Consider the following 21,036-nt stretch of genomic DNA (forward strand, 5'->3'; position numbering starts at 1 on the left):
TCCACATATAACCCATTTTTAAACCCCCTTCTTCCCACCACAGTGCCTTGTGATCCCTGAAAAGCTGCTCCTGGAAGTAATGGGGCTCTCCAGAAGTGCTAATACGTCACAAAAAGCTGCAGTTAAACGGGAACTCTAGAGTTGCCATATATAATGAAAGCACATGTTGGTGTGCACACAGTCCTACAAACCCCAGCCTTCTCTAACCTACCTTTCAGGTTACAAAGCGCTGTACATTCTTTATCTCCATCATCCTCACATCAACCCTGTCCATAGTTTAGGCTGGCACTACATGCCCAATGCTACCAAGCGTTTTAGAGCTAAAGTCTCACCAAAGAGAACACTACCATTTGACCATGCCATCCTGTTTAAGTATCATCTCCACATGTAATGCTTTTACAGTTTACCCCTTCCTTTTCAGCATGTCAGAATGTGTGAACCATGACCACCCTCTGTTTTGATCTTTGCTGAATATCTAACTGTTTCTCCGCAAACACAGAGCTGGCATCAGACAATGTTAAGTCTATTCAACGGCTTTTAAATAAGGAAGAAGTAAAAATATCCAGAACCGGTTTCACAGTCCCATCCTACCAATTCTGCATGTAAAGCAGGAGGCTTCCCAAAGGTCAGTTACCAAATTTGGTCAACAATGGTGCCATCACTGCTGTCATCATTCTTGTCACTGTCAAGAGCAACAACTGTCACCTTGCTATTATCAGCAAGGGAAGGCAACTGGAATATTCCCCCATGCAAATTCTATTTACAGTTTGCATTGCATCCAAAAAAAGATTTCCAGCAGTCTCAGTTAGTTTCATAACAATCAACCACACAAAGAATACTAGTTCACCTTCTTACTGGGGCCAAGGTTAACAGGCAAGAACTGGGAGATCCTACTTCAAATAAAAAAATATCATCGATCCCATGGATACTATGTATCAAAAAATGTTAGTGTGTATCTGGTTTAACTGGTATGCAATCCTGGCCCCATATTAAAACACAACTTTGAACTGCAGTATCCCAGCAAAATCAAACTTGTTCTGAGAAAATATGGTTAGGATTGAGGTCAAAGTAACTGCACTAAAATCCAGAGACAAAACACTTTCTGGTAGAAAACATGATATTCGGTCCCAAGGCTAAAACTTAAGGCAAATTAAAAGGTATGGTTTTTGCACTTCTCAGTTTAAGAACTTTTGAAGAATCTGCATGGCAGGTTTATATACATGGCAGGTCAGACAAATATGAAATAAAAAATATAAGATACTTACAAATGATATACACGCTGCCAACAACAAAATTCTAACTAATAAATCTTCAAACTGTTCGATAACAAGCTCAAGTAAAGTTTTTCCTGCCAAGAAAAAATGTAGACATAAGTTGCCAAATATACACTGATTAATGTCATGTAGAAATATGAAATGCCTCACAAACTTGCTTACCTTCTTCAGCTGGTAGCTCTTTAAGAGATAAGGATTTCCGGAAAGCACGTCCATGAAAGGAAGAAAAAACAAGATATTATTAGAAACTAGTATAATAGGATCCATACTTGAAGCCTCAGCTGCATTAAAGGGTTTTTTAGGCACAAACAATGTAATGGTTAAGGTGCCTTCTTTCACTGAGACAGAGAGCAGGCCTCATGCTCCCAGCATTTTACCCTAAGCATCAAGCTGGTGAGGTTACAAATTCAGCCAAGTCATCACTGCTGCCAACCATAACTTCTAATGGAGCTTCACACACAGGGTCAAAGGTGTTTAAACACACACACCTCTCTTAAGCCTCAGGCAAAGAGATTTTATTTTTCCCTCAACCTTCCTTTTTCAAAAAGCAAGGAGGAAAGAAAATACACTTATTCATTTTTCAAGGGTAGCTCCCTCACCTCTGGCCCCGTCATACAATTTCCTATGCAAATGCCGGTTTTGCAACACAGTGAAAGCAGTGTGCCTTCTCGCCCCCTCCCGCACCTTCAGAATCCTCTTTTTAAACCAAGAGCGTTTAACAGGAATGAGGAACCAAGCCGGAAGGAAAAGAACAAAGGAAACAAAGGTCAAATAAGCAATAGGCTAAGATGCTAAGAACGGGAGGGGAAAGAGAGAGATAAAACGTGTTGCGTGTAAAACAGAAGCAGCTCTGCCCTCGTTAAAGGTGAAAGGGAAGCGGGCGGGCAGCTTGTACGCTGGAACAGCCCCAGAAGCCTGGGGCACGGAAGGGAACCCACGAGGTGGATCGAGAGTCAGCCATCTTCTCTCTCCCTTTCCTTTTATTCCGGTTCCTGAAGCAGATGCCGGTTTTTTCTGGGGGGGGGGGTGCGCGGATCTGTCCTGTGCGTGGCTGGCCACACGATTAGGCCTTGAGAAGGGGCCGAGGGAAGAGGAGAAGAATGGCGATAAAAAGAAATGCGGAGGGGAGCGAGGGGGAGGCAATCCCAGCAGCATCTCCCCTCCGGCGAGGACCTACCGTTGGCGCCCCACCTCTCCTTGAGCTTCTTGACCTGCTCCAAGCTGAGCCCGGTGCTCTCGTTGACGCTGAAATACGCCAAAACTTCCTCCACGGTCTTCGTGTGCGCGTTCTCCATGGCTGAGGCCGGCGGAGGAGGAGAAGCAGCAGCAAATGGAGCCTCGCTCGGGTTTCCCTCGCCTTCCTTCGCTGCCTCTCTTCCTCTTCCTTCTTCGCAGCAGCAGCAGCAAATAAAAAAAATAAAGCGGCGCCTACCCTCGCTCACCACTAGCCTCGCTCGCCGCCCGCCCTTCCCCTACGGATCCCCACTCCTCCTCCCCGGATTTGTCACCATCCAAGACGAGAGATCAAGGGGGGGCCCGGCGCTTTCTAGCAAGGCGAAGCCAGCCAGTAAATCAAGGCTCGCGCACCCCTTGGGGAGAGGTCTTTCGGGGGGAGGGACGGCCCACAGCTGCCACCAGGGTGAGGGGGCAATGAACCCCCTTTTCCCCTCCTCCCACCCCAACTCAGAAAGGCACCCCCTCTTTTTTTTTACTGGCAAGGGTGCGTCACCCAGCCCTCTCCGCTCTCCCTCAGGGCGAGGGGTCCAACTCGAGGGGTGTTTTGTGAGGGGGTGGCAAAAATAGGAGGAAGGGGCTGCTACCCAAACTGGGGGGGGTTTATGAGACACCCCCTTTTAAAGGATTCCTCCCTCCCCTGACTTCGCAGTCAGGAACTGGCCCTTGGCGCCTCGCCTCCCTCCGGGTTCGCTGAGGGGCGAGCGCCCTCAGGGTTGGGGGCAGACAGAAGCGCCCCACCCGCCTCTGACGGGCAGCACCGGCGGCTCCTCGGCGCGCTCTTCCCCGGCTCGGCAGCGCAGGCCTCGGTCGGCTCTCCGGCTTCCTGCCCCCCTTTTGGTGTGTGGCGGCGGCGGGGCTTTTGGGGTGTCCCTTTCTCCCGCTTCCTGCCCTCCCTCGTCCCGGCTCCCCTCCCCGGCGCTGGCTGAGCCGGCGGCCGCTGCTCTAATAGAATTTATCCGAGCCAACTCGCGGCTGCCCCTCTTGCGGCCGCGGCATGTGGACGATGCTCATTGGCCGAGAGAGGAGAGCGAGGGGAGGGGGGAGGGGAAGAGGCCCCGCCCACCCGTCGTGACGTCACCGCGACAACCCGTATCCTGCTGCTGCTGCTGCTGCGATTTCGCCAGAAGCCGGGAAGAGGCGCGAGGGAGGGAGGCGGGAGGAGGAGGAGGAGGGAGTCACTGGCGTCTACAAAACGAAGAATAAAAAAATGAGCCCCCCGCCCGCCCCGCGGATTGATTTTGCGGCGCGCGCTGACGTTTGGTGCCGTACAACTCCGGGAACGGCCTCGCTTGGAAAGGGAGTGGGCGGGCGGGCGGGCGTCGAAACCAAAGCAATGTAAACCGGTTTGAAAAGGATCCGAGGCCAGTCTCTCGAGCGCCTTCCTCTTTCCAGCCGCGCTGGGGGAGGGGAGGCGAGCTGCCCGTTGGCCTCCCTGAGGCGACGCTGGGCGGCCGTTGGCCTCTCCGCCCGCCCGCCTCCGGGTCCCGTCAGGTCAAGGGGCCGCGTGGCCGGCCTTCACACGCACCCGTGTGACACGCCCAGCTGACCTTTCCAACACCTGAGCCTACCTGAATCTTTTAAACACGTTAACATGTGTGTGTGAGAACATGTTGAAGCGCGCACACGCGTTCTACCTCTCAAAAGGCATTCTTATTGAGACGGCTTCGTTTTTCTGCCGTTTCCACACAGCTGCCATGAGGGCAGATGCGCCCCCCCCCGCGATTCTAACAGCACTTTTTAATATACAACATGCTTTTTACACTCTTGGCATGTTCACCTCACGAAGTACAGTCGCTATTGTTGATTTGATTAATTACTCTTATCCCCTCAACCCCACCCTTTTATGCCTGCAGACCTGAAAAACAGTTGACAGGATTAAAAGCAGTTGAGGCAAGGAACATATAAGCAGTCGTATAAACTACAGCCAGTGGCGTAGCGTGGGGGGGGTGCAGGGGGGCCCGGCCGCACCGGGCGCAACATCTGGGGGTTAGGGTTAGGGGGCGCAAATCCACGGTTAGGGGGCGCAAATTACTTGCCTTGCCCCGGGTGCTGACAACCCACGCTACGCCACTGACTACAGCAAACTATTTGAAAGGACCACAGATAAAAGCAAATAAAAAACAGCAGATTAAAAACCGATCAAAATCATTTGGGGGGGGGAGGAGAGAGGAAGGATGGAATACAAAATTGAAGGCTTTGTGAAATAAAAAACGCAACTCTGACACAGAAGAGGCCCAGTGGATCTTCCAAGGGCGGATATCCCACAGTCCTACAGTGTCACCACCAAATGGCCCTTTCCAATGTTTCTTGGTCTTCCAAGATGGGCAGTCTTTCCCCTGCTGCCTAGCTGTTAGCTGATAGTAGACAGGACTGGATTCTGACTTGTTACAAAACAGATTCCAGTGTGCCTGAGCTGAAAGTGCTTTGATTTGATCTATTTAAGGTCAAACTCCCAGGCATTTCAACTGTGCATTATGCTGTTTAAGATCATCAGTCTTCAGTAAGTATTGCTGGAACACACAAGAGGACCATGCCTCGACCTCAAGCAGGTGGCACCAACATTATTTATTTACTACTAGTTGCCTTGTACCTGGCATTGCTTAGGACTGTAAGAAGCTAAAAAAGAAAGTGCAATTTTGAAAGGTTCAGTCCACCATCTTGATTCAAAATAGCATCTAATTGTATCCAAACATAGACAAAAACTTGATCTCAGGAACCATCATACAAAATTTGGTTACGATATCTTAAGTGTCCAAATGAACAGCAAACAAATAGATTATTATTATTTTAGCAAATTATATTTGGGATATCAGATTACAATTTGGGAGGAAGATTAGTTCTTGCGTTTCCCACCCCTGCGTATTGATATATACTATAAAACTTGGTGCCAGTGGTGTCCTCTAGATGTTGTTGGACTACAGCTTCTGTTTATCGCTGACCATTGGCCATGCTGTCTGGGACTAATGAGAGTTGGAGTCTAACAACATCTGGAAGGCACTACATGATAGGCTAGGTAAAGGTACCCCTGCCCGTACGGGCCAGTCGTGTCCAACTCTGGGGTTGTGCGCCCATCTCGCTTAAGAGGCCGTGGGCCAGCGCTGTCCGCAGACACTTCCGGGTCACGTGGCCAGCGTGACAAGCTGCATCTGGCGAGCCAGCGCAGCACACGGAAACGCCGTTTACCTTCCCGCTAGTAAGCGGTCCCTATTTATCTACTTGCACCTGGGGGTGCTTTCGAACTGCTAGGTTGGCAGGCGCTGGGACCGAGCAACAGGAGCGCACCCCCCACGGGGATTTGAACCGCCGACCTGACGATTGGCAAGTCCTAGGCACTGAGGTTTTACCCACAGCGCTACCCACGCCCCTACATAATAGGCTATCTTAATATAAAACAAGTGGTGTTGGCATTCGTCAAATGTTGGAGAATACGCATCATCCCCTTCTTTCTGCCCCCTAATGTTTTGTAACCAGCAAAAGTATGCACACCAAGGCAGTACTAGAACAGGAAATTCTGCTCCTTCTGAAAAACTGCTTATTAGTACAAAATGCTTCCCTAGATTTTAGACCAGCTTTATCATCCAGTGATAAAAGCTTGTCTGAGAGGGCATGATGGGTCAACACATTTTATCAGGTAGGAGTTAAAATTAGTACTTCTCTTGCCGGAAAGGAGCTAGAACCTTGAAAGAAGAATGAACTATCTATGCAGATGCAATCAAAGTGTCTACAAATAGGCTAATTCTGTCCCTTAAAACCAACATTGAAATATTACTCCCTGCCCCTGTTTACCTCTGTGGAATTTAGATGAGAGCATCAGGCTCTCCTGAAGGGATAATAATTTGGAAACGCATGGTGTTTTCTTGACCAATTTATCTCTCTTCACTGGCAAGCAAGTTATTTTGGCCTGTCTGTGAGAAGGCATCAAAGCTGATTGTAAACTGTGGAAGCATGAAAGCTTCAGGCAGATTAATTTTTGAGCTGGAGCAAGCTACAGAAAAATGTAACTAAAAGGGAGACCAACACATACGAATTCTCTGCTCCCGAGGAGCTGAGATTGCAGTGTGAATGCAGAGTGGGACCTTGGCAAGAAAGGCAGCACCGCAAGAGGTCAAATTAATTCTCAGTGAAATCCTGTTGGCTTTAATGGAATAAAATCCCTGTTCATTAATCTGATGAAGTTGGCCGTCACTCATGCTGCAAGATATCCTTTCACCTCTAAAGTAATCCTGAATATTTTAATAGAGATTATGAAGGCTTTGAATCAGGATACCTGAAAGCTCAGCATCCAGGTCATGTGAAGTGATAAGAAGGCAAAGAGTTACACTGAGCATGTGCAGATTGTCCCTGTTTCATGGTAGCCGTATCCAGACCCCCACAAGTTCCTACTTTAGGTTCCTCATCAGGATTTACCTCTTTCATTAAACCTTTGGCCTAATCTCATAATTCTCACCCTGATCCAAAATTATGTCTAAAATTTAACTCAATTTCTCACCTACTCTCTGTGTGAAACTTCACTTATCCTTTCTCCCCCCCTTTTTGTCTCACTCACAATACAAATATAGTTTGTGAGAAAGACCTATAGTGCAAGGGTTTTTCCACTTCTCTTATTCTGCAAATGTTAATGGCGCTGTATATATGAAGACGGGAAAGAAATTGAATATATGCACACACACACACACACACACACACACACACACACACACACTCTCACTCACTCACACACTTTCTCTCTCTCTCTCCCTCCCTCCCTCCCTCCCTCCCTCCTATGAAAATACAATATATTGGCTAATGGTACTTAGTGTAATTGTCCATTCCATTACGGCCAAATATGTTACTTTTAGGTGCCAGGCAAAAATGTTTCTTTTCATACAGGCTTTTGGCCTTTAACTTGGAGTGTTTTAGATTTTGTGGCCTCCACTAATGGGTGGGATGTGTTAAATTGCCTTTTATGCACATAAATGCTTTTAGCTTTTCTGTTTAGTTTTATCTTGGTTTTATTTTTTATTATATCAAACGTGTAAGAAATAATAATAATAATTACAAAATATAGCTCACTGGACAGAATATTAATCAGCCCTGAATACTAAAATATACACACAAGTACCTTCCACTTTGGATTATACTATTCTAGTCTATTGACCTGATATTCCTTCTTCATCTATCTGTATTAGAACCAGACCCCAACATTCTGTCATAGGCTGACCTAAACACAGATTCAATATGGGACCTGTGAAAGAGGATAGGGAGTCAGACAGAAGCATTCTTGATTCATAATGGACGGAAAATGATCCCATTGCTTTGTCCTTTATAAGTTAATTGCTTGTTATCTTCTCCTATGGAGAAAAAGCTGTGCATGAGGTCAATGAGGGTAGCATTGCTCTCTGCTCTGACACTAGATGACCCAACCCTCTCTGACAGGCTATATATTGGACTACAACTCCCATCCGTTCCAGCATGATCCAGAGGATCATGGGAGTTTGTAGTCCGAAACATCTGGAGAGCATCCGGAGAGCATCAGATTAGTGAAGGCTGCCATGGGGTGTAATTTTCCATTTCCTCCAAACCTGAGTGGTGCCAAAGGAGGATGTTTTGGGACAGGAGTTGGAGCAGCCAAGGAGCTGTCCAGCAGGATCTGGAAAGCTGGGCAGGGGACCTCCCCCTCACAGCTGTTGCACCAACAATTTGCAATCAGTAACTGATGGTTTTACAGTAGACCCGGCTCTGCCTCTTCTGGCATCTCCATGGGGCTCTGATCCAGAGCATGCACTAGTACGTACCTGCTCTTCCCAAGCAGGACTGAGGACATGGAGGCTTCAGTCTTCCAAACAAACATTTGGTCCCTCATTATTGCAGCCTTCTCAAGAGGGGAATATTTAAGTTCTTTCTTAGGAGTTGTTAACTTCCCATGGTCCTCATCTGTGCTGGGGCTCAAAGTTGGGTTCTGCTTCTCCTTTGTGGAGGAAGTCTGGTTTGGTTCAGGGTCTGCACATAGGCTGGTACTGATACAGATTCATTTTGGTATTCAGACAGAGGACATCCTCCACTCCCACTCCAGTCTTTGCAATGCAGAAGCTTTCCATCTGCGTACATCCTGCCCATCATCATGGTGGGTATTTCACTAGCAAAGAGTTGCAATCATCTGGCATTAGGAGGAAGGCATTTCAGTTCAGAGAGTGTGGCTTGTTTCAGGCCCCAGCACTGAAGTACTGGAGAATTTGTAGATACAGAATGAATCGGGGTTTCCATCTTCGTTGCCACAATGTGTTAGTGGATAAAGCATTTTTAAAAAATGAATGAAAGCATAAATGGGATTTGGTCTCAAGAAGGACATCTGCTTAAAATGATCATGCACTCACCCCACATTATGTAAGGTGGCAGATTTGTTAGTTATGCTGGTGGCTGTCCTTAATATGTGTGACAATGGAGTTCTCTTTGATGCTCAAATGTCAGGCCAGTGTTTAATGGCTTTGGCTGGAGTTAAGCAAAGCACAGGAGGGTGCCATTCAAAATCCCCATGCAGTTCAGTCAGTTCATCCAAATGCTGACCTGCAATGCCCTTTCTATTTCAGGTCTGGGCCCCATCCATATAGATGCAGACAATATTCAACCTTCTCTCCATCAGACAATAGCCTAGACTGTTGTATGTGTGCAGATGGATAAATAGGGATATACTTAAGTGTCCACTGCCATCCAGGTTGAAACCAGGTAGTTCCATTATTTTTTAATCCAATTTTAGCTACAGTTCTTAAGCTGTGGAGTTCAATTCAGACACTATATGACCAGACCACTGTGACTCTCAGCGTTTGTTGCTGTTGTCATAACTGCTCACAGAAATTAAGTTCCCAATTATCCTATAACTCAGCAGTGAAAGAATGTGAGCGGAAAACTATTTTAACTTTCCTATTGAGTAAAACATAGATGGTGAAATGGTGGTAGAGGAAACTAATCTATTCCTCCTACATTTTAGGCCATGTGCACGCAAACAGGTCTCCTCCACTGGTTGCTGTGACAGGTAGGATTCGGTGCTATCTCAGCAAGTGAAGGAGGAGAGAGCAGAAAGCTGTTGTTGGAGGAATCCATTAGCAGCTCCTGGTTTTGATTGTTTTTGTGGGCTCTCATGTACCCAAGTAACACTGGGCCCACTCACAGAAGCTGCCACCCACCCACTGTCCTACCTCCTCGGTAGTTAGGTAATTTAGGACTCTGGACTTAACCAACTGACACCTGCCCCTCCCCTCTGGGCCCATTCTCCACAGTGGGGCAGAAGCAGATAGTGACAGTGAAGAGTGGATGGAGCAGCAAGAGTTGCTGACATTTCCCAGGGAACATAAGGACATCAGAAGAGCCCTGTTGGATCAGACCAGAAGCCTATGCAGTCCAACATCCTGTTATACTGCTGGCCCACCAGGTGCCGATGGGAAGCCCATCAGGAGAACAGGAGTGCAAGAGCTCTCACTCACTGTTGTTCTCCAACAACTGGTATTCAGCAGCAGGCTGCTGCCTTCGTACATAGCCACCATGACCAATAGCCCTTGATAGCCTTATCTTCCATGAACCTGTGAATCCCATCTCACAGGTAGGTAAGTAGGCTAGGGTAAGAAAACAGGAGCAGTAAGATGGCCACTGCTGTCCATCAGCACATTCAAGAGGGCTGCCATCAGTGGAGGAGGCTTGTGCCAGTGGAGGGGGGTGCAGCTGCCCTGCTATGCCAACCACTGACACTAGTCTGGGTCTGGGGGATTGACTGGGAGGCTAAATTAGAAAGCTGTAGGCCTGCGTTGCTGTCTGGCAGCCTATAAACATTGCCTGCAATTGCATAAAAATTAGAAGATGATAAAGCTGCATTTCTCTGATAGAATAAAACAGTTTAAATATAGCAACTACAGTTGGGTATTTTTGTAGTCATCTTGCTCTTTGATATCATGGGACTATGTCAAGCTCTATTTAAGAAGCTTAAAGCTTTGAACTACTTTTTTATTTTAAGAAATACATTTTAGGTGATTGGAATAGTTGTACAAACCCAGTAAGGGAAAACTTCTCATATGTTGTTTTAAGTGTATGTAAACGGAACAATTATTTGTGTGTCTGTGTGTATTATCTTTCTTGCCAGGCAATAGTGGGTGTTCCTGTTAGCATCAGGAGGTTGAAACTGGCAAGAGTCCCGAGATTATGGCTTCAGAAGGCAGCAGCTGAATTTCAATGATTTTTCCAACGGGGCTGTTCATCCCTCTCTGCATTTGTTCACAATATAAGTAATGCCGGTGAATCAGTTTCTATGAGCTGTGGGATGAAGAGTCAAAGTCTGGGTTGTTGGTATGTTTCTTTCTTTAATTCTCTCCCCCCCCCACAAGCCTCCACATTAATATTTTGTTTGTCAGGAACATTCCTGTTTTGTAACCAGCTTTCAAAACTGTCCTATCCATTGCAGTGGCGTAGCGTGGGTTGTCAGCACCCGGGGCAAGGCAAGTAATTTGCGCCCCCTAACCCGTGGATTTGCGCCCCCTAACCCTAACCCCCAGATGTTGCGCCCGGTGCGGCCGGCCCCCCCTGCACCCCCCACGCTATGCCACTGATCCATTGCCTCTGCGTGATTGAATTTTGTATGTACCTACCTGGATCCTGAGATCATCAGTTGCCCTTTTCCCAGTATCCCCATAAGATAATATAGGAAAGGTGGCAAAGAGAAAGAAGTAATTTTGAGAGGTAGTTCCTGGTTATGGAATACCCTTCCCAGAATGGCTTACCTGGCACCAAATTTTCAGCACCAGGTAAAGTCCCTCACTCTGTCAAGGCCAGTTAATTATCTGCATTTCACTGTTTTAGGCTGTGTGGCTTTAGCTCTGTGTGGATTTCTGCTAGCTGCTGGATTATATAATTTTTGTTAAATTGTGTTGATATTTTCTCTGATGTCATTTGGCGTTTTTGTGTTTTTGTGCTGCTACTGGTTGATCTTATTATTATTGTAGTCTATTTTATGCTGTGCATTTTCTATACAACCTTGGGTAGTGGGTCACTAATAAGTGCAACACACATACATTATTTAAAAATTCAAATTCCTTTTGGACATGAAGTTTGTGGTGAAGTCACAATGGGATGATTTTATCTTGTCAATTTTGTGTACTGAATATTTATTGCAAGTCACAGCCTTCTCCAGTCCTACACCACTGGCCCAGGTGCTTTTGGCTGCCTGAAATGTGTCCTCAAACTGTGATATTGCCTCTTTCTTGTCTTGATGAAAATGTGTGTGCATGTGTTTCTAAACCCCTGGCTTTTGCAAAGTCAAAGGGGGTCACAACGGTTGCTTTGTTCATTCAGAAAATCTTGCTCTCTCACCTTTTGCTGCAGTCCTGCCCACCACTGACATGCCACCCCCAGAAGAAATGTGGTCCTCAGGTTGAAAGGATTTCAGTGGAACCATAGTAGCCCCAACTCAGTGGGAGTCAATGGGCAGCAGCGCCCCTTGAAATGAAGAAGTGCCTCACTGAAAAGTGGTGCTAATAGCGACAGTAGAATTGTTTAAGGCCCAGTCTGAGAACGACTGTTGCTGAAGCAACATTTGAGCTCTGCTCTTCCAAATTCTCCAGCCTGAGCCCTGCAGAGAGTTCTCCAGGGTGCTACTGAAACTTGCCTTGCCTCTGTACTGCTGCTCCTCAAATCAGAATATTATATTGCAGAGAAATAAAAAGAAAACTTTATGGCTTCTAGAAAGACTTGCCTTTCTCATTTCTGCTGTTTGTTCCCTGGTTATTCCTCATTTGGACGACTAGGAGCTTGTCCACCCCAGAGTTCACTATGCGTTCATTGTGTCTTTGCATTTCCATTTAATTTGCATAGTCCACAAGTAATTATCTTCAAACACCACCAATATTGTTGATTCTCCACTGTGAATTTGGGGTTACCCAATATGGAGATAATCCAATAAATTGAGGGAAATTGATCTCTAAACTTCTGCACTTGAGGGTCACAGATTATTTGGGGGGTTTTCGTGTGTGGGGTGGATGGCTTAGTCATCACTTTCTGCCACTACTTCCTCAATGCTTTCATTGCTTTTCTGGCTGTGCTTGTAACAATATGCAGTGCTCTCCTAAATGAAGGAGCTCACTCTTGATCCCTCAGATTTGCATGAAATCAAAAAAATGCAAAGCAAACCACTCCAGATGATTGTGCTGAGAATTTACAATTGCCTGACTCTGTGCTTTTGTGCACTTCCTGGGCAGGGTTTTATTTTTTAAGGTGCCTGCACAGCTATTGATGTGCATGCCCTGTCGGTACTTAATCAGCATAATATAAGAAAGAAATTAGAAGATGGGGACATACACAAAAGGTAACCCCTACTGGTATGAATGAGAAAGACCCAACTAGCTCCTGACATACAAATCCAAGCATGTGCGGGTGTAGATGACTGGCCTAATTTGAAGGTGGGGGAGCGGATTAACAGCTAAATAATGCTCAAACACAGACAAGCCCTACTAATGTACTGTATACTGGCCATCTTGGTTTGCCATACAAAGAAGTGCTTGACTCCCCTCTCAGGCTCTGCACTTTCATTTTTGGTTCTGTGTTGCCAGCAACAGTTTGCTGTATGACATTTTCTCAGTAGGTTTATTCTTACTGACATTGCCTCTATAATGTTTTTTTTTTTTAAATGAATTCAACTATCTCAGCCCTCAAAAATATATGACAATAAAAGCTCTATATTAACAATGTGAGGTGAAATGGGAATGTGCTTCCTCCCTGCCGCTGTGCTCCCCCCTTCCACTGTGTGCCGAAAACTGCCCCCTCTTGTTGAATTCTGCAAGAGCAGGGAACGTTCCACCAGAGCTTGGTGCTTGACTTCTCTGCCCCAGGGGCAAGGAAGATGAGTAGCAATGCTGCATGCCAGAACACTTGCCTGTCATTGGAACTCAGTTGAGGGGGGGATGTTTCAGTGGTGGTGGAAGTGGTGGGGCAAGAGTGGGCCGCCTCTTGCACTTCCACTGCCTGAGGCAGCTGCTTCACCCCACCTAATGGCTGAGCTGGCTCTGCATTGACAAGTTTCTCCTAAAACCCAGCCACTTAGACGGGGGCCTAACCTATAACCCTCCAGATGTTGTTGGACTCCAACTCCCATCAGCCCCTGTCAGGATGGTCAACCGGGATGGGAGTCACAAGTCCAACAACATCTGGAGGGTTACAGGTTCTGCAGCCCTTCTCCAAAGATTTAACCTAAACAGGATATGCCCAGAAGAGACTTTGAGCCCAGAGAACAACATTCACAGAGAGTTCCCAGAGCTCAATATTTTGAGGCTCAGTGTCCTGCTTTTCTCTTTGCCTTCTGCATAGCTCTTATCTACGTCAGAGGGATTTATATGCTCACTGAAATTGTCCTGACCTCCAAACCCTTTTCTATTTTAGGCTGTTTGACTTCTTGACATTTTCCCGGTTATTCTCAGATGTTTTGCTGCATTTTACCTAAAGCTACACTATGCTGGAGACACATGTAAAGCCAACAGCTTTCCCTCTTTAGAGCCATTTAGTTATTTGATTCAGAAAAATGGGTTGCCAGGTTTTAGAATATTCCTGCCTGGCTGTCTCAATTCCTTTAGCAGCCTGGCATGCTAATAGGAAGTAGGTGAAGCATTTCCTGGCATGGAGATAAAACTATGAGGAAAGCTTTCACTTGCTAGATTTCTGGGTCAGACATAGGAGTAGAGACAGAAAAAAAAGTTGGCATTTTTATTCAGAACATTCCACTGCAATTCAATTAACAGTTGGCTGTATTTTAACAGGTTTTTAAAATAAAAGAACCCTCTTATGGATTGCACAAACATGAATTGCAAAAGCAATATTAAATGTGCACTTCCAGATACATTTTTTTGGGGGGGGGGTGGGGAGTGAAGGATCAATATCTACATGGCAGTTATTGGGACTATGTGATCCTCTTATGAGCACATTTGCTCTCCACATCACACACAAACACAAGTACTTGCTTTCATGGGATAGGACTCAGTGATTCAGGTCTTGGTAGGAGGAATTGCAAGGCAGAATCAAGGCAGGAACAGGCACCCAGGTGAGCAGGTAGAAGTCAAGAAAACTGACAAGTCAAGGGGTGGCACCTTGGGGGTGGAACGAGGACATGGGCCAGCCCTGCCCTGTTGTGCTAAAACTATCGTTTTAATGGGGATGGGGTTTTAACTTGGGTGGATGTTGTGTATTTGTGGGGATGTTTTAAATTGTTCATAAGCATTATATGTTAATTTGTATTATGTATTTGTATTTTTTGGTTGTACAAGGCCAGGGCTCAGCAAGGTTTACCTCATCTGGGACGCTTCACTCCAGCGGAGATCCGTCTGTGGGCCGGATTGCCCACGATTTCTGGCGTCTGCATCTGCACAGACACGAGTCCCCGTGTTGTGCTGCGCCGGTTTAGCACAGTGCGTGGGGACTCGCTCAGCGGTTTGGGAGTGGCTTGTGGGCCGGTTAAATGATCCACGTGGGCCACTTGTGGCCCGTGGGCCTTAGGTTGCCTATCCCTGTACAAGGCTGATTAATATTCTACAGCCTTTTAAATGTGTTTGTGGGAGAGGGTATTATTGTTTTGTTGTTTTTATTCAAACTATTTATTTGTGCTTTTACCTTGTATTTTTATCTTGTGAACCGCCCTGAGATCTTGTAATGAAGGGCAGAATATCCTAATAAATTACTGCTACTAATGGTTGCAGAACATGAATGTTTTCCTTGGGCGAATGGAACTGGATGGGACATCATTACGGGACGTTCAGCAGAGCTGCCAGCTTTTAAATAGCTGAAATCAGAGGCACCAGGTGCCTGGAAGTCCTTCAAGGTTGTTTCCAGGGAGCAGGAGCCACTGCGGAGAGCAAGAGAAATACATAAAAATAGCTTCAACATTTCCCAGCAAACCCATCAGCTTTTTCTCGCCTTAGACCATACCAAAATAGAAAATAATTAACTGGGAGCAAAATGTGTGACCTAATGTGTATGTGTGTGTATGCAAGGGAGAGTGCTGGGAGGTTTGGAAGTAATTAGATGCAAAGCTGCTAATATTCCATTAAAATATCTGTGGCTTCTCAGTGCAGTCAGGAAAAGTTAATCTATTCTGTGCCGTTAATACTAAAGCATCGGTTGTCAGAAGCTTCATTCCACAATCTCTTCCACACTTGCACATTTCTTTGCCCACTAGGCTGAAAGTCTGGCTGGGGATGGAGCTGTGTAACCACGGGCAGTACAGAATCTGGTCAATGGCATGACATTGGACATTGAGAGATCTCAGCTTCAGTCTTGGTTTTGGACAAAGGTATTTGAAACACATTGGCCTTGTCTGGCAGTGACGCGCTGAACAGCAGCGGTGGCCATGGAGAGGCAACGGGATGCAGCCTCATAGTTCCTGCAGCCACAGCCGCCATCGCTTGGGACAAGTGGCAGCTCACCCTCCTCCCCAAACCTGGCAGCAGTGGCAGTGGCGGGGGAAAGAGGGACTGTCCCTGGAAAATAGGAACACTTGGGAGGGTATGAGAAGAGTTTACCAATTAGGGTGGGGGCACACCATGCGTGTAAAACACATTCCCCCATCCCTAGAATTTTGGGCAGTGGCGTAGCGTGGGGGGTGCAGGGGGGCTGGCCGCACCGGGCGCAACATCTGGGGGGGGGCGCTCGCACTCGCAGTTCTCTGCCCCTATCTGGCTCATGGGTTGGGGGCGCAAATTACTTGCCTTGCCCCGGGTGCTGACAACCCACGCTACGCCACTGATTTTGGGAAAGTCTGCTGGGAATTGTAGCTCCTTGAGAAAACTACAATGCGCAGGATTGTGTGTGTGTGTGTAGGGGGTGCTTTTAAATGTATGTTGTATACATAGTGAGCTCCCACAATGAAATATGTTTTCTCCTCCATGATTTATACAGTTCCAGCAGTCTAAGGCAGCTCCACAGGAGAGACTCTTGGTATCAGTCTTGACTACAACTGTTGTTGTGGCTGAGAACCTGTTAAGGAACACACCCAGTACCAAACAGCAGACAAGCCACCTAACACTTAAATCACAGGAAATCACGGAGCTACAGGAACAATCAGACTTCATGGCCAGGCTTTTAAAATCTAAACAAGGAAGGCTTGTCACGAAAGTTTTGCAAAGGCATTATTAGGGGAATTGCTCATTGCCCTCTTTGGATTAGATGACCCATTAATGTTCTGAGGAAGTGATACTGGAGTAATAAACATCTAATGTAAACCCTAATCTCTCTAACCTCTCAACGGCTGGCAGTCAGGAGGATTTCCTGGCACTAAATGTGAAATTTGGCTAGGTTATCGGGAAATCCCATACCTCACGTCTGGGTTGGGGGAGTTGACATACAGTGGAGATGTTTTCCTGCGACTTTGATATATGAGTACATTCAGTTTGCTTTCTTGCACCTTTATCTAAGGATTCCCTTTTGGAATTCAACCCATTCTAAAGCTACACCTGTTTTCCTGGGTGATGCTGATTGGTTACGTTTCAGCTAATTAATTTATAGGTGATGTGCACCAGTCACCTCCTGGGGTAATTGCCAGCTGACCCTAACTGCAGTTTTCAGTGTGGGGACCTTGTACTTTATCAGTAAATGGCAAAATGCATGTCATTATGACAGGGCTGAGGAGAGTGCTGGGCCTTGCAGGTGAAATGTGTGCCTCTGGGTGGTCTGCACACAGACACCTTCTGCACCACCCCTGAGGGATCTTGGTTAGTGGTCAGCGTTGAGAAGCAGGTGCTGCCCTCTCCATAACATACCCAAATTCTTTTCACAGGAAAAATGAATTGTGACCAGCACCTTATGCAAGAGAAAATACGAGGGATCCATCGCGTATACTGTCAGGGAGGGTCAAAGATGGCCCCTGCTCCTAGTGACCTATCTTCAGCTGCACAGCCTGTCCTGGTCTTGGTCACTCGAGGCTGGGAAGGTGACTTTCATACAGATAGAGGACAGATTGGTGTTTGTGTTTTTATTCAAGCCCAGTGAGCTAATCCTGCACTCAGCTTTCAGATTCCCCACTCTTTCCCAATGGACTAGTTACCAAAAAAGAAAACCCAGCCCTGCTGCAGGCCTGTATTAAGAACCTGACCAGGAAGCTGTAGTTAATTACCAACCTCTGTGTGCAGCCTGAATCAGCAGCCAGACAACACAGTGTTGACCTCAGAGCTCGTGTTGTCCTGGGGACGGGGGGAGGAGGGGCACAGGATGGGAAGGAAATCGTTTAACATTTTTGGATTACAGACTGACAGGCTTGAGAAGTCTGCACATAGCACAGAGGGAAAGACAAATCATACTTCACTTCAAAGCCAAGAGGAATTATCTTAGGGTAGCTGCAGGAACCTTTTTCTACAGCAAGTGCCTTTCCAATTGCCAGCTCTGACAGAGCGCTGGTCTCCTTTTACAAATGATGGTTTCCCTTTTCCAACAGCTCAGTTCTATGCATGCTTACTTAGAGGTAAGCACCATTTTGTTCAGCAGGTCTTACTTCCAAAAAAGCATGCATAGAATTTCAGCAGGGAGCTGGATCTTACCTTTGTGAAATGTAAACAACACAACCAATTTTCTTTTCTCTTTCACTTGAGGATACCATGAAGTATGTGTGGAGTAAGAAGCAAAATACTAGAAATTTAGCTAGTCATGTTTTGTAGCCAGTTTTGCTACATACCTGAGTGTGATGACCTCAAACAGCCATTCTCTGGGGCTTTCATGTGGGTTATAGCAGGACAATATCTGGGAGGCAGGGAAACCAGAAGAACGGATTCCTGGTAAGAAACCTGCTTTGTCATAACTGGAAACAGCACATCACTTTTATTTATTCTGTGTGAGGAATTTGCTCCCTTAGACACAATGGCTAGAAATTTTCAGTCATTCCTCCTCCTGGTGCTATGCCAGCACAGATAGACTGCAACTCTTCAGTATCAAATGCCTGTTATCGCCTATCTACACAGGATGTTCAGAAGGTATGTGGAACCTCTGACACTTTAGCTGTTGTTAGATTCCCCACTGACCCTGGCAGCATAGCTGGTGGTCAAGGATAATAATAATAATAATAATAATAATAATAATAATAATAATAATAATAAATTTTTATTTATACCTCGCCCTCCCCAGCCAAGGCTGGGCTCAGGGTGGCTAACAAGCAATAATAAAAACAAGTTGAATGAATACAACTCAAAAACAAGATTAAAATACAACATTAAAATATTGAAACATTAAAATATTAAAATGTAGCCTCATCGCAGGAGGAGAAAGGAAAAAGAAAGAGGGGGAGGGAATCAAATTGGCTCCAAGCCAAAGGCCAGGCGGAACAACTCTGTCTTAGAGGCCCTGCGGAAAGAAATCAGATCCCGCAGGGCCCTGGTCTCATGAGGCAGAGCATTCCACCAGATCGGAGCCAGTGTTGAGAAGGCCCTGCCTCTGGTTGAAGCTAATCTAACTTCCTTAGGGCCCGGGACCACTTGTTGTTTAGTTGTTTAGTGGTGTCCGACTCTTCGTGACCCCCTGGACCAGAGCACGCCAGGCACTCCTGTCTTCCAGTGCCTGCGGGACCAATAGGGTGCTGCTATTTATGGACCTTGAGGCTCTCCGTGGGGCATACCGGGAGAGGCAGTCCCGTAGGTACGGGGGTCCTAAGTCGTGAAGGGCTTTAAAGGTCAAAAGCAGCACCTTAAATCTGACCCTGTACTTCACCGGGAGCCAGTGCAGCTGGAAAAGCACTGGGAGTTGTAGTCCAGAAACATCTGCATTTACACAGCTTGGCCACCGAAGTGTAAAGAAACAGGAATCAGTGGCTGCATAGACACATCATACATTTAAAACATCCAGTGCCCATTTAAAGTCCATGGCTTTCTCTGAAGAAATCCTGGGAACTGTCTTTTCCCCTCACAGAGCAACAATTCCCAGCACTTAACAAACTACTAATGTACTCCCAGGATTCTTTGGGGTAGCCATATGTGCTTTAAATGTGTGGTGTGGATCTGCCATATTCCCCTTGTGCCTGACAGCGTTTTGTTCAGGTGGCACTTATACGTATAAGATCACAGTCAAGAGTTTCCCAACCCTGTGTAAACAGAAAAAAATCCATGCACTTCCTAAAACAAGGCCACAGCAACGAATCCCTTCAGAAGAATCTTAACATTTTAATTTGTTTGGCATTTTATTTCCCTGAGCATCCACGGTGTCAGTTTCAGGTTTTGGAGGGCCTTTATTATGAATTGATTGGATTTATATACTGATTTTCTGACAAGGCCCCCAAGGCAGTTTACAATTTTAAAACACTAAAGCCAAATAAATTGCATAAAATGTAGAATGACAGACTCCTCTCTCGGGCCAACTGGGAGCCAATGGTGTGTGTTGCTCACTGGCCTGGGCTTCCTTGCTTCTGCCTCCCCTCAGGGGACACAGGTCTTTGGCAGCCCTAGGGAAGGTGGAGGAACAGATGCCTCAACACATCCTTCACGGCCCTCACTCCCTCAGTGAGTCTCCATCCTTGCTCCAGAGTAATATTGTCAGTGGTCACAGTAAGGTAAAGTGACCCCTGACTTTTAAGTCCAGTTGGGGTTACGGCGCTCATTTTGCTCTACAGGCTGAGAAAGCAGGCGTTTGTCCGCAGACAGCTTCCAGGTCATGTGGCCAGCATGACTAAGCCGCTTCTGGCGAACCAGAGCAGCGCACGGAAACGCCGTTTACCTTCCTGCCAGAGCGGTATCTATTTATCTACTTGCACTTTGACATGCTTTTGGACTGCTAGGTGGGCAGGAGCAGGGACCGAGCAATGGGAGCTCACCCCGTCGCGGGGATTCGAATCGCCGACCTTCTGATCGGCAAGCCCTATGCTCTGTGATTTAGACCACAGCACCACTCGCGTCCCTTATGTTCAGTGGTCACAGCAAATTTCAGCAGATTTCAGGGCACCACAATTCAAGAAGGACACTGACAAACTGGAACGTGTCCAGAGGAGGGCAACCAAAATGGTCAAAGGCCTGGAAACGATGCCTTATGAGGAACGGCTAAGGGAGCTGGGCATGTTTAGCCTGGAGAAGAGGAGGTTAAGGGGTGATATGATAGCCATGTTCAAATATATAAAAGGATGTCACATAGAGGAGGGAGAAAGGTTGTTTTCTGCTGCTCCAGAGAAGCGGACATGGAGCAATGGATCCAAACTACAAGAAAGAAGATTCCACCTAAACATTAGGAAGAGCTTCCTGACAGTAAGAGCTGTTTGACAGTGGAATTTGCTGCCAAGGAGTGTGGTGGAGTCTCCTACTTTGGAGGTCTTTAAGCAGAGGCTTGACAACCATATGTCAGGAGTGCTCTGATGGTGTTTCCTGCTTGGCAGGGGGTTGGACTCGATGGCCCTTGTGGTCTATTCCAACTCTAGGATTCTATGATTCTATGAGATGCTTGGCCATGTTGACCCTTGCTGCTGGGCCTGCTTCCATGTGATTCTAAACATTTATTTCGCCCAGGCCCCCAGAGTGCTCTTTCCACCAAGCCACGATGCTTGGCAGCCCAAGGTGTGCAACCC

General features: G+C 46.6%; 1 protein-coding gene and 2 long non-coding RNA genes across 7 annotated transcripts in view; 2 read left to right on the top strand and 1 right to left on the bottom strand.

Moving 5' to 3' along the window:
* ATP2A2 (ATPase sarcoplasmic/endoplasmic reticulum Ca2+ transporting 2) overlaps positions 1-3,911 on the bottom strand; it is a 54,639-nt gene extending 50,728 nt beyond the window's left edge. For all 3 annotated transcript variants that reach the window (XR_014519480.1, XM_083476677.1, XM_083476676.1), the window contains exons 1-3: positions 2,452-3,911; positions 1,437-1,454; positions 1,266-1,348 (exon numbers count right to left, since the gene is read on the bottom strand). Coding sequence is in view for 2 of the 3 variants with exons in the window: in XM_083476677.1 (XP_083332803.1) it covers positions 1,266-1,348; positions 1,437-1,454; positions 2,452-2,569 (219 nt within the window). In the remaining variant the exon portion in view is untranslated. The remainder of the gene's footprint in view (positions 1-1,265; positions 1,349-1,436; positions 1,455-2,451) is intronic.
* The window catches only part of LOC310694063, a 132,519-nt gene that overhangs the window by 19,786 nt on the left and 91,697 nt on the right, over positions 1-21,036 (top strand). The gene's annotated exons all lie outside the window — the stretch shown is intronic.
* LOC310694052 lies at positions 3,978-12,215 on the top strand. 3 transcript variants are annotated; one of them, XR_014519497.1, is made up of 5 exons: positions 4,000-4,437; positions 4,591-5,518; positions 5,886-9,212; positions 10,618-10,820; positions 11,853-12,215. It is a non-coding gene; the product is annotated as an uncharacterized lncRNA (long non-coding RNA). The 3 variants fall into 3 exon arrangements; XR_014519498.1 differs by lacking the exon at positions 4,591-5,518 and having other exon boundaries at positions 4,004-4,103; positions 9,077-9,212; XR_014519496.1 differs by lacking the exons at positions 4,591-5,518; positions 5,886-9,212 and having other exon boundaries at positions 3,978-4,103.

Source organism: Podarcis liolepis (assembly GCF_965112155.1).
Source record: "Podarcis liolepis genome assembly, chromosome: 15".
NCBI classification, from domain to species: Eukaryota; Metazoa; Chordata; class Lepidosauria; order Squamata; family Lacertidae; genus Podarcis; species Podarcis liolepis.